The following is a 12,875-nucleotide window of genomic DNA, read 5'->3' as shown; positions in this document are numbered from 1 at the left end:
GACTTCATATAGATCAGATAATAGCTTAATGTCTATTCTTAGCTCCATAGCTCTTCAAGTGAAAGCCCATTAATAGTATCAAAACACTATGAAAGCGACAAAAAAGAAAAAAAAGTGACAGAAAGGGACTTATCAATAAGTTGCCTATTTAATTGGCAATTATCTTAATTTCAGTTGTCGGTGGGAGAAAAAAATTACAATTCTGCAAAATTACAATTCTGCAAATAACTATGCAATAGGAACGCTTACTACAAATGTTCTTACACACAAAATCGGCCAGAAGGAAAACAAGACAAGTAAAGCAAGCAAACAGAGATGGAACAGATATCTGACTTCCCCTGTGCATGTGATGTTTACACCCTTTGAAGAAAAAAATTACCTTCCTCCTCTCTGCCTGAAAATTACTCTACACTGTAGTTCTCACTTGGTTGAGTTGAGAGTCATAAACAGTTAAACATTCACTTGACAATCAAACAGCACAGTCAAGAACATCAGGAAACAACCCAAGAAACTGCTGAAATGGAATCTAGCCCTAGCTGTCCATTGATTTCCAACATAACAATAAAAAAATGAATCAGCAAAGGATCTGTTCATAGTCAAATTAAAATATTTGATCAAACCATTTCAACAATAGTAAAGGCTTGGGAAAGAAACAGGCTCCTATTTTATTACTAGAATTGAATGACTCAACTGACATTTAAAACACAGAGCTTAATGTCAATGCTTAATGTTAAAATGTCATTCAAAACTTTGCTTACTTCCAAAGTGGTGATTTATAGGACAATGCATAAAACACAATAGAATAGTCTACTTGGCCAAAGACAAATGACATACCCCTTCACCTGCAAAGTCATTGGCTTTTTTAAATGGCAACAAAGACATAAGTCATAGAACGACTTTCCAATTGTTTTTTTTTTTCCAAATGGACTCCCGTACAGTCTGCTCTCAAACAGAAGTTGTGTTATTTTAGGAAGTGTGTGTAGTTCCTCAGTAGGTCAAACCTTGTTTCTGTTATTTTTAATTACAATGATGTAACACACTGACCCACATTAGACTATAAACCAACTGTTGAAGCTGCAGTTTCATGGGGAATGTCTGTGAGATCCAAAAGATTGTTCTATCCACACCATTCTCTAAAAACCTGCACTTAGCTCTTACTCATTCACAGAGGCGTGGTAAGTTTATAAGTAAGTTCTACCTCAACTATCACATGTGGTGTTCCCAAAAGCTTAATCCCAGAATCAATATTGTTTTCACATGTTACCTCTAAGCCAAAGAATTCATTATCACATCTCTTTTCACTGTTATGCTGATGAGACTCAGCTCTGCCTAATAGTGATACCAAACATGCTTAACAAGCTGGCTGCTTTACGAGATTGAATTGTCGATGTGAAGGATTAGATATTTTCTACAGCTAAATTCAGAAAAAACGGAAATGCTTTTAATTAGCCCTCAAATGGTCTTGCACAGCCTTTTCTTGGAATTTAAGTATAAGTATAAGTATATATACTCTTTTGACCGTGAGGGAAATTTGGTCTCTGCATTTAACCCAATCCGTGAATTAGTGAAAGGCACTCAGCACACGGTGAACACACAGTGAAATGAAGCACACACTAATCCCAGCACAGTGAGCTGCCTGCATCAACAGTGGCGCTCGGGGAGCAATGAGGGGTTAGGTGCCTTGCTCAAGGGCACTTCAGCCGTGCCTACTGGTCGGGGTTCGAACCGGCAACCCTCCGTTTACAAGTTCGAAGCGCTAACCAGTAGGCCACAGCTGCCCCTTTAGCAGCATATACCAAGCTTGCTTCCAGGAAGTCCCAGGACTCAGACTTAAACTTTGAGCAGTATGTAAAAGAATCAGATCGATGTTAACATCAAAAGGACACAAAGAGAATTATGCCTTTATCTCTTCAAGATTTTACTATTGTAGCACTTTATTCACGTAAAGTGTAAGTAAAGTAAAGTAAATGCTGGGCCTCTGACATCCTTCCATCTGTGAGCGGTGCTGCACTTCACTGTCTGGTCGAGGGGATCTCTCGGGACAGCTGGACCTAGGCTACTCTGCGAAAGATCTGCCGTGGCCGCCGAGCTGTTGCTGACCTGCGAGCTTCCATGCCAACTGCAGACTAACTGGGCCTCTGACATCCTTCCATCCATCCGTGAGCGGTGCACTTCACTGTCTGGTCTAGGGGATCTCTCGGGACAGCTGGACCTAGGCGAAAGATCTGCCGTGGCTGCCGAGCTGTTGCTGCCGAGCTGCCATGCCAACTGCAGACTAACGTTAACGGTGAAGAACTGCAATCTCACGGAGCAATAAACGGTCGCTGTTAAAAGTCTGAGTTGCGGATCTACAAGATCGCCCACAACTTCAGACTGTGCTTCCAGTGATCTCCAGACTGCAGTCTACAAGGCCCAACGTTAACGTTATCTCCAGACTGCCAGTGAATTCACCGGGTTGGTCAGTTGTCACTTTGTTAAGACACAGCTCTGTGCACAGTTTTCACGGGTCATTATTGCCCTTGGACATTTTCAGCTGGTTTGGAAATTGGACTAATTTTAACATCACTTTTCCCCCTTTTTAAATGTATTTTCATGTTGTCTGTCATGTCTAGGTGTCACGGGTACGCTGGCGTAGTCCGTCCGGCATATTTTGTATTTGTTATTTTTTAAATGTATTTGTCATGTCTTGATGTCATGGGCACGCTGGCGACTACGCCGCTCCATCCGGCATCTTTTGTCTTTTTGTTTTGTGTCTTGTTTGTGGAGCGCTTCGGGTTGCACTCTGTGCATGTTAAATGCGCTTTAAAAATAAAACTGACTTGACTTGACATAGGGATAGGAGTAGGCTACACTCAGTCTCTTACAGTAGGTTCTTGGAGTACTGTACCAAACTTGAAAAGGTCATACTGTATTTTGTTCATTTTATTGCACAGACACGTTTCAGCATAGTGCCTTCTTCATTGTGCTCAGGTTTGACTCTACATTGGTTACCAGTACATTTTGGAATTGATCTTAAAATTCTTTTAATTACTTACAAGTTGGTACATGGTCTGGCGCCTGAATATATCAGTGACTTACTGACCCACTACTGTCTAACTACACCCCTCAGATCCTCCACCCTGGGCCTTTTGGCTATTCCAGATTGTAGATTAACAACTAGAGGTACGTTTTTTTTTTTTTTTGCAGTTAGGGCCTCTAAGCTCTGGAACAGCCTCCCCTACAGCACTAAGTCTACTGCATCATTATTATTCTTTAAAACATTTGTCACTTTGCCTAAATAAATGAGTGTCCCTGTGCTACAGAGATCTCTTCCCTTGTGTATTGCTTATCCCACTCCTGAGAAGGGCCAGACTGTCAACAGTAGTGTGGTGGTGGAACTACTCATTTGTCATTTGTAGCCTGTGCAGTGCTGTTACTGCCCATTAAAGCTGCATGCTTCAAAATGCTTCGGGAGTAGACTTCCTGCATTGGGGCCTTAAAGTGTACAAAGACCACATTTCTGCTGGATAAATGTTCTTGAGTGAAATACTGTTTTCTTAAATGAACAACCTAAGGACCAAAAACCAAATAGAACATAACCAAAGAACAAGAAAATGACAGCTAACATATTTTGACTAATGCTATCAGTTTATGCTCAGGACCTCTGAATATCAATGAAACTGATGAATAAGCAACTCCCTTATAGTTTGTCATTCAGGTAGGTAGGAAGTTCTGGATTTTGCCTGAAACAGATATTTCTGTATTGCATGTGTTCTGCATAACTTTTTCCATAACCTGTAAGTCGATGTAACATGTTATGAGGCACTAACTTGCGTGGATACAAAAACAAACAGCCCAGTCTAACAAGCTTAAACCTTAACAAAATATTAACAAACTATTTCAAGTTGATGACAATAACTCCCCTTTGCAAATGTTATGAACAGAGAGCTGTTTGTGTTTTGCTACTAAAAAAGGCACCAGCTTGATGCCAGTTTAATGCCATTTGCCCAGGAACATCTTCACACAGTCCAACACTTGAGGCTAATCAAGGGCACACGGTGTCTGAATAAGGTCTTTGTGTCCCGGTGCAGAGCCACTCCCTCTTACCAAACAGGTACCATGCTGCCAACGTCAGACTGGCTTGGGAGACCTCATTGCAGTCCCTCAGGCAGAGGCCGTTCAAAAGAGCAAAGCATGTAAGATGGTGCTGTACAGTAGCTTCAACAGCCTATCTTCTGAAGTAGTGGTGCTAAAACAGCTTTCAATAACTTCAGTGACATCATGTGAACCATCACATTCAGCACTTTAAATTATCTTATGAAGTGTAGTTTCACAATCAGGTTAAGCAGATTCAGGCTCAAAATAAACCTTGATTTTTTCTTTTTTTTTGCACTGTCTGTACAAACTTTGCCCGTACCTGTAAAGAACCTAGGCCTACAACACGCGCCTGTGAGCATGACATTATGTGGTTTAACAAAAAAAAAAAACAGTAACCTATAAAGTGGACATCCATTAACAGCTGGCAAGAGCTGTCAATTTCACAGTCTTAGTAAAGTTAGCAAAAGCAGATCTACACAGACCTACACACATAGCCAGGTGAAACAAATAGCCTAACTAGCCTAGACCTCGTTGGCTGTGTTGTAAGAGATTACAAAAATGCAGATGAAATACTGCACAGTTAAACAGAGCAGAGATTCCATTCATAGTACAACTTCTAGCCTACAATATTCTGAAGATCAGAGCTTCTCTCACACGGTATGCTTCACAGTCCCTTGTGTAAGCTCTGGTTATTTCTTTTGAGGAATGTTTTTATGAACTTAATACTACTACTACTACAACTAATACAAATAATAATAATAATAATAATAATAATAATAATATCTAATATTAATGTATGCATATGCAATTGCTATGGTGTTGCACTGTGCAGAAACATCTCTATCAAATGTTTTTGTACAAAAGCATCTGCTATACCAAATGCCTCCTTTAAAATATCTCATAGCCAAATTCATGCTCCCATGCACCTTCACAGTGCATAGACCCTCAAGACATTTTAACAACAAGTTGTGCACTGTGGAAATTCAACCCAGTGAACCTTTACTCCACATTCAGCAACATGTGATTACAGCTCCTTAGAGCAGCAAAAACAATTTGACTCATTGTTTTAAATAGGCTTACATGTCATGAGCCACTATCTCCCAAAAACCTTCGTCTTTTGTACTAAAGTCAGTATACACTTTGTATCTTTGCTGATTTCGATACTTCATTGCTAACTTCCTTTCTCTCCAACTAACCAGTGGGTTTCAGTCATGATGACATGAAGTCAAAATGCAGCATTCCCCTATTCCCCTAGGTGTGGACACCGGATGTTTCCAAATACTGACAGCTATTAATCATCACTGTATGATTATTTTGATCAATACTGTGGTTATTCAATATGATTACTTATGCGGTGTTTCCCATAGGACTTTTTCTGCAGCAGTGCTGTTGGGCTTGTTGTAGTAGTAACTAGTAACTAGTGCTAAAAGGCTATTAAGGGCTTGAATTAAGAATTGCACTCTAACTTTTGGACCAAAATATTTTTTATTTTAAAATCAGACAGAGTGCAATTCAGATTTGCATTCATCATATTATTTCAAGGGATTCAACCTTCACTTGAACTTCTCAGGCACCACCTTGGCCAGAGAATGTAAAGGCAACAGGTTCCAGACTTTTTCACACAGTGGCATGTGACAACGTTTCAACAATTCGCAACCTGCAGACTTTTTATAACTTTGCACATATAATCAAGGGATGCTAAATATCTTCCCACTGGCTGTCCGAATTCCTCTCGCTAAATTTCTATAACATTAAAATGTCGTAACGATTCTGACGTCGTCACTTATATTTTAACTGGCGAATAGAAACGTCTGGTTGCATTAACGCAAATCGTTGAACTTTCATCAGACAGGTTTCCAAAACATACAATACTTATCTAGCGAATACCAATCCCTATACGTTGGTTAAATTGCTTTCTAAATTGCTTTCAGTAAAGTCAGTCAACAACCTAACTTTTGACAGCAATGTGACAATGAAACTCGAAAACGATGTTCACGTCTGTATGGTAAGGATGACACAAAGGAAATCAATTGGTTGCTTAAAATAAATACAATATCCTGTCTATTTCGTGATATTATTTCAACAATTTGGCAATCCACCGGGAAACCGTGCTGTTCCCAAACTTTCTCTGTAGCCTGATTCTCGAAAACATGTTAGCTAGCTAGCATAATTTCAGTAACGTTAGCCAAGTTAGCTTATTTTCCCTAACAGAACGGGAACCGCCCGGCAGAAGAAGGCAAACTTATTCAGATACTCACGGCTTGTTGTTCTATTTTGACATCTTTTCGCAGTAAGTTAAACCTTAGGAGCCGGGCTTTCATCCCTTCAGTTAGGGACATTTCCTCAAGAGCAATGTCCACCGTTTAGTTTACATTCAATTGTTAATTCAAACACTTTTCTGTCTCCTCCCATGCCATTCAGATACTCGAGCACTAAAATTTCAGTCACCCGCTGTTCCTCATCCAATGGTATGTCAGAAGCAGGGTCTGGACAAGAGGAAGTCGGGAGTGATGGAAATGTTGGTTGCAGTAGCCACTGTCCATGGCAAATAATGTCAGGCTATTATGATCCTCCTCTGAAAAGTTGTGAACAAAGTTCCTTCTTGAAAAACAACCCTAAATCTAAACAAAAATGGTTTAGCTGTGCAATTAAGAATTAATTTGATTGGATAGCCTACGCCTAATAATATGCCTATCATTGGCCCATGGCATGTAAAATACTTGTCAACTCTGGCGATGGATGCATGGATTTTTGAGATATGATAGCCCCATTTTGTTCTGGCTATTGCAAGATGGTTAGCCTATCTTTGTAGTAGATCATCAGACAAGGAAACAACACAGTAGCCTGGTAGGCTAATACCAGACTCAGTCACTTCATGAAGAGAGTCTGGCCTCTCATGATTGGGAAACATTTCCAACTCCAGCATTGTAAGGGGCGTACACTTTGCATTAACTTTAAAATCATTAGTCTAGCCTAACCAATCGTTGACCAGGCATTTGTTACTTCTTTGCCTAACCTTTACAAACTGATAATAAACTGCACAAGCAGTCAGGAAACAGTGTGCCTCTGCTGTATATAGACACAGTCTTCAAACTAATTTTTATATAAATTTGCAGACGTTGCTACTACGATTTACCATTTTGAAACTTAGCGTCATCCTAGTCTGACAGCCATAGGGTAGGCTACTCAATTCAGTCAGAATGTAATACTGCTTGCATTCTGATGTGATTATGGGGCGTTTCACCGATACAGGGCAAAAATGCTTCTGCATCTATTTAGTCTGTTCTGCACACAATTGGATAGAACTAAGCAATCAGAGCAACGGAATAGCCTACTGTGAATCTGTAGGGAGAACAGCCAAAACATCCTTCCTCTCGACAAATGCATAATCGCTTTTTGTTTTCTTTTTGTTTGCGCTCTCAATATTTTACAACAGATATGGGATAGGGACATCTAAACATAGCTTTTTTTTTAGTAGCTTTTTGTTGTAAACTAAATCAACCCAAACCAGGCTTCAGATGTAAGTTCCAGATGTATGTTAATTTCTCTATTCGATCTCTGGAAAAATCTGTAGGCTAAAATGTTTTAGGACTTGCCTTAGGCTGACCAGCTCTGGTATGAATCGTGATCATACAACATTTCATTATAAGCAAACAAAAATTAACAGAAACAGAAAAAAAGGCTGTGTACCTATATATTTTAATTTCTGAGAGAAGGAACTACTCAACTCAGCCATTGCGAATGATACATTTCCAACCTAACAATAGTTTAACACACTTCCTTTTGCATGGAAGACAAAGATGACTAACTTATCACCGCTTACATTAAGCCAATTCAATTGCAAGTAGCAATCTCATTGCAAGTAGCCATCTTGTTTGAACATCTTGTTTGGGTGTCCGCCCAATTGGGTTTCTTTTGACTTCTTTGAGCCGGGGAAAATAAGCTTTCAGGCAGATAAAATTTGAGTTAAATGGTCACTGACAAAATCGCTGTTGGGCATTTTTTGTTTTGCTGAAGAGGGCGGGTTTTCGAACATGATTGGGTGGAAATCACCCAATCTGGCAACACTGCTTACTCGTAAGATGAGCACGATGGACAAATGGATCACACAATTAAGTCATAAACATTTCCATGGCAATAGAGATCTCCCCCAATCAAAGGCTCTGCTTTTACATGTAAGGATTTTGAGTAGCGTAGTGCTTTTCCATGAAATCACAAATAAAATACATTCAAGATAGATGCCCCATGAACTTTTGGTGTCTATTTGAGCATATACAGTACAATCGCTTAATCATACCACAGCTGGTGTTAAGTCTACCTTGGACGGTTATGATTTTATGGTTTATAATTCAGTTCTCAAAGGACAACATGAATTAAGTTGTTACTTCAGGAATCTGAGTGGGCAGTGACTGTTGAGCTCTATAGTCGTGTGCCAGACTGGTATCTCACTGATAGCCCTTTTGCACTGATAGAGAACCTATCACCGTTCCTATTTGCAAACCAACATTTAAACCATTCGGAGCATTTCAACCAAACAAAAACGGTTCGGAACGTGGCATTTTGGTTCGAAGATGGAACCAAAAAATAGTTGTTTTTTTCCTGCAAACTGAAGTGGACATGTCATTCTACCGTTCAGAGGGAAAAGGTTAAAAGCATAAAAGAATAAAAGGCTAAAAGCATTTATGGGATTATGGGAGTTTTGGAACTGAAAACGGCCAATCACTTGGTCAGTAGTCAATGAGCCCTCCGGCATCCAGAACATGCACCCTCCTGCAATTCAGCCATTCAGCACCAGTTTTTTGGAACTTTTAACTCTTTATATGGCTCTGGGCCAAACCAGACAGGACTCGTCTAAGTCAGAATCTCAAAAAATGGAGTTTAGAATAGAAGACAAAATGTGATTTATCTACAGTATACAGACCCACAGGGATTCTGCTGAGCCTAAAGCAGCCTTCACATACAATTGCCTACAACAACAGCACCACTGTGCTCTGAAGAACATCATAGTGGCTCCTACAAGGAATTTAATGTGGTTAGCATCAATGAGTAATAAGTGAGTTCAAAGTTACATTAATTACAAAATTACATTAATCGCAGGAGTTCAGAGCGAGACCGTTGTTTGCATTAGCAACACAATGGTTTATAGTTTTTAGCAGCGGGAATGGGAGTCGCATCAAAATAAATAGTTATTTTGACTTCAAAATATGTCCTCAAAATATGCCCTAACCAATGCCAGATCTTCTCAGGGACCTCAAAAGGAGCAGACTGTGAGGCATGGTTTCAAAGGTTCTAAACAGACCATATCTCTGCCTTCAGTTTTTGCTGTCTGAAATTGATTGGCTACACTCTAAAAGATTTTGGGTTAAAAACAACCCAACTTGAATCCAACCACTGGTTAAATAGTGGTCTAATACAGCACTAGGTTATATTAATCAAATTGGGTTATTGTGGTTGCCCATAGGGAAAATGTCCTATTATCGGTCAACATCTTGGGATGTCACAGAGATGGTAAAATCCTAAGTACCTTGGCATTCATCAGAATCATAATTGATCTGACAATGTAAATACACTTCATAGGAAAGGACAGAGGAGCTTTTCTGCTGAGGAGCTTGGCTTGGATGCAGAATGAAGAAGAGTCTTCTATACACTCATGAAAAATAGTAGCGAAAATGAAAATACTCATGTAGCGTGCAGTAGAGTATTGACATTGGCAAGCATGTATTGGCTTCTGAATTGTATCGCATTGAACTCTTGGACAAACAAAGGCAAGTATAAGCATACCACATTTCAAAATGTTATGATATTGAAATTTGTCAGTTGTAGCATCCCCTATGCAATGTGGTGATAATGCAATGTGTCAAATTTCAGGAAGTTTAAACCTTTACATCTCTATATATTGGTAAATATCGAGTGGCAAATATCAAAAGTGGTAGATGTTTGCATTGAACATTATTAATCAGTAGGTGGTGGCACTAATCCACAAATGGATTATAATGAGGGGTTAATGCACCTCCTAGTGGCCAACTTGTTTTTGCAGTTTTCGAGCTATTAAAATGTTGCAGCACACTTTAAGAACAAATGTTCACAAAATGTGTCATGCTTCCAATGAATGTAGCAGTGATACACTGTAAAATTGTGTGATGTCTGGAACTTGACAGAACAAGACATTGGCTGAAGCACTATTGCATTGAACATTGCAGTGCAACAGTCATAATAGTTCATGATCAAAAAGATCATATGCAAAATAATAGAAATAAACATGATACTCTAGTTTCATTCCAGCTACAATATACAACATACACACACACACACACACAGAGCTTATTATGGTGCCACACGTCACTACATTCCAAGGTCTCTTAATCATGTCACTGGATCGGTACACAAAACAAACACTATAGAGGTCATGCACAGAGACATCCAGCCAGAGGTTACTGCAAGACCAGAGGAAGGGTTGTTGATTCTGTGTCATTTATATATACAGTACAGGCCAAACGTTTGGACACACCTTCTCATTTCAATGTGTTTTCTTTATTTTCATGACTATTTACATTGTAGATTCTCACTGAAGGCATCACAACTATGAATGCAAAGTGATTTGGCCCACAGATGAATATTTGCCAAGTTATGGCTTGCTGAATATGGTATTAAATAAATAAAAAAGCAACTTTGAAAAACTACAATATATGACATGTTTTCAGTCATTTCACACTATTTTGTTAAGTAGCCTACATAATTCCACGTGTTCATTAATAGTTTTGATGAATCTACAATGTAAATAGTCATGAAAATAAAGGAAACGCATTGAATAAGAAGGTGTGTCCAAACTTTTGGCCTGTACTGTATATATATATATATATATATATATTTCTCCTCACCTTATGCTGGTCCTCACAGTGGAAGACATGGCAGGTAGCATGTCCCTCCTGTCGTGCAAGGCAGCAGAAGTAGCTGGGATCCTGGCTGTTGTGAATGAGTTTAGTGATTTGATGTGGCTGGTGCCGCCACAGAAGTGCATGCTGCAATGGATCCCATGGTTTCCCAGGGCCCGCGATGTCAAGAACACACCACACAGAAGTGGCTGTAATGTGGAGCATCACTGGTTGGTCCAAAATGGGTGATCCTGAGTAGGGCCATGAAGGAGATGTTGATCGATTTTTCTCCACAGTTTGTGGCTTTCTTATTTCAGCTAGAATCCATGGCAACATGGGCATGGTGGTAAGAGGGTGGACAGGGAGCGAGCCGACCATACACAGGCGGTATTGGACTTCTTCAGACTCAAGCTGTACAGACAAAGAGGCACATACAGATTCTTGAATCTTCACTTTCCCGTTCACTGTAGTCTTGTACAGGCTGATTCTCCCCTTCCTCTAGCCATAGACGTTAATAAGGGAAACAGCATTTCTGATCAACCATAGACACAATCTAACGAAAGTTGAACATGATAGACTACTCAAACTTCAAGATTACAAAAAATAGCAATGATGCTGAGAACCAAATTGAAAACAAATTATCAGATCTATATCACATTTTTTGCATTTGGTGGTAATAAGTAGGCCTATACTCCAAAAATACTTATTTTAATAAAAGATGAAAATATCAAACTCTTCTTGAAAATTGACTGTCTTACCTGGGCCAGTGTAGAGACAAGGGTTGACTTGCTCTGCTTGACTTTGAAGCAAACTTCCTCCATGACCTCTCAGCTTGTGGAACTGTTAGCATGTGAACCCATGAGTCCAAACAGGGATGGACCTAAGTTAGAGAATTTTACTTACAATTCAAACGACCATGTATTGTCCATTGAAGTATGTGAAGATGAAAACATGCAGAAATTTGAGTTACATGCAGGGGCAGTCCTCCATCTTGGCCATAATTTACTTTGGTTCATTCCTCACAGGGTGACAGCAGATTAAGTGCAAGTTCTACACCATAAACATGCTGTCAAAAAGTAGCTAATACTGACAGCAAGAGCAATCGCAGTAGCCTGCATACTATGGTTAGCAGTTGGTAAAAACAGTGATCGTTATCTTTCCCCCCCCCCCCCCTTCTTTTCTTAGAATGGCAGGCAGGCAGGATCTTCGGTCACTGTCTCTCACATTTGGGCCCATTAAAAGCCGTTTTAAGTCGGTGTTTTTTCGGTCTTTTAGAATCACATCTTTAAAAATAGCTACAACAATGAAATGGTTTTACAGTAGCCTAATGTGCGAAAAATGAACCCGGCATTCTATGATCTGTAGTGTAGAGAGTATGAGCGTATGCGTCCTTATGAGACGATCTCAAGCAAGTTACCATTGTTCGAAATACTTTGACAGTCAAGTAGCCTACGCCCTGAACTAAACGAAATTAATTATTGAGATAAACTGGCTCTGTAATCCTTGTTTTAATGTGAGCTATTTGTAAATGGTCTAGTTAAAGCGGGATCATATTTAAATCCCAATTGCTAATATTGACTGTGCCCTTACAAGAATAGCTTCCACAATAGCAACAAGAAAATAAAGCTATAGCTTACCTTTTTTTGTTTACAGCTCCACTACCCTGCTTGTGCTAACGGAGCAGGTGTCTCCTGACCTCAAGGACATGACTGCTTCTTAACAGCCTACTACTCTCCCCTCCCTCCCCAAACATAACACATGGGTAAGGAGCCACTCCGCCTGGCAGAATAAAAATAACTCGAGGCAATGGGAGAAGGCATTCAATAGATCACTGGGTCTAGATTGTCTGAAAATATCTTGAATGAGCTGGTAGGCTATACCCTACACACATCTAGTTGACCTTTCTATATCATGCTTTAATAGCAC

The 12,875-nt window shown here is 39.7% G+C and overlaps 1 protein-coding gene across 6 annotated transcripts in view; it reads right to left on the bottom strand.

Moving 5' to 3' along the window:
- Positions 1-12,768, bottom strand: part of tbc1d1 (TBC1 (tre-2/USP6, BUB2, cdc16) domain family, member 1) — a 49,562-nt gene extending 36,794 nt beyond the window's left edge. The window contains exons 1-3 of one of the 6 annotated variants that reach the window (XM_076294197.1): positions 12,587-12,768; positions 11,708-11,829; positions 10,956-11,360 (exon numbers count right to left, since the gene is read on the bottom strand). In XM_076294197.1, the coding sequence (XP_076150312.1) occupies positions 10,956-11,360; positions 11,708-11,770 (468 nt within the window). In that variant the 5' untranslated portion in view covers positions 11,771-11,829; positions 12,587-12,768. Of the gene's footprint in view, positions 1-6,335; positions 6,746-10,955; positions 11,361-11,707; positions 11,830-11,919; positions 12,024-12,586 lie in introns of those variants that run through there. The other 5 variants (XM_076294199.1, XM_076294200.1, XM_076294201.1 and 2 more) reach the window with 5 other exon arrangements.
- Positions 12,769-12,875: the final 107 nt, after the last annotated feature.

Source organism: Alosa pseudoharengus, unplaced genomic scaffold (assembly GCF_046254945.1).
Source record: "Alosa pseudoharengus isolate Yale_2024_CS ecotype anadromous, Long Island Sound unplaced genomic scaffold, YU_APseudo_1.1 YU_APseudo_1.1_scf_2, whole genome shotgun sequence".
NCBI lineage: Eukaryota > Metazoa > Chordata > Actinopteri > Clupeiformes > Clupeidae > Alosa > Alosa pseudoharengus.
This window is presented reverse-complemented; position numbering and strand designations above follow the sequence as displayed.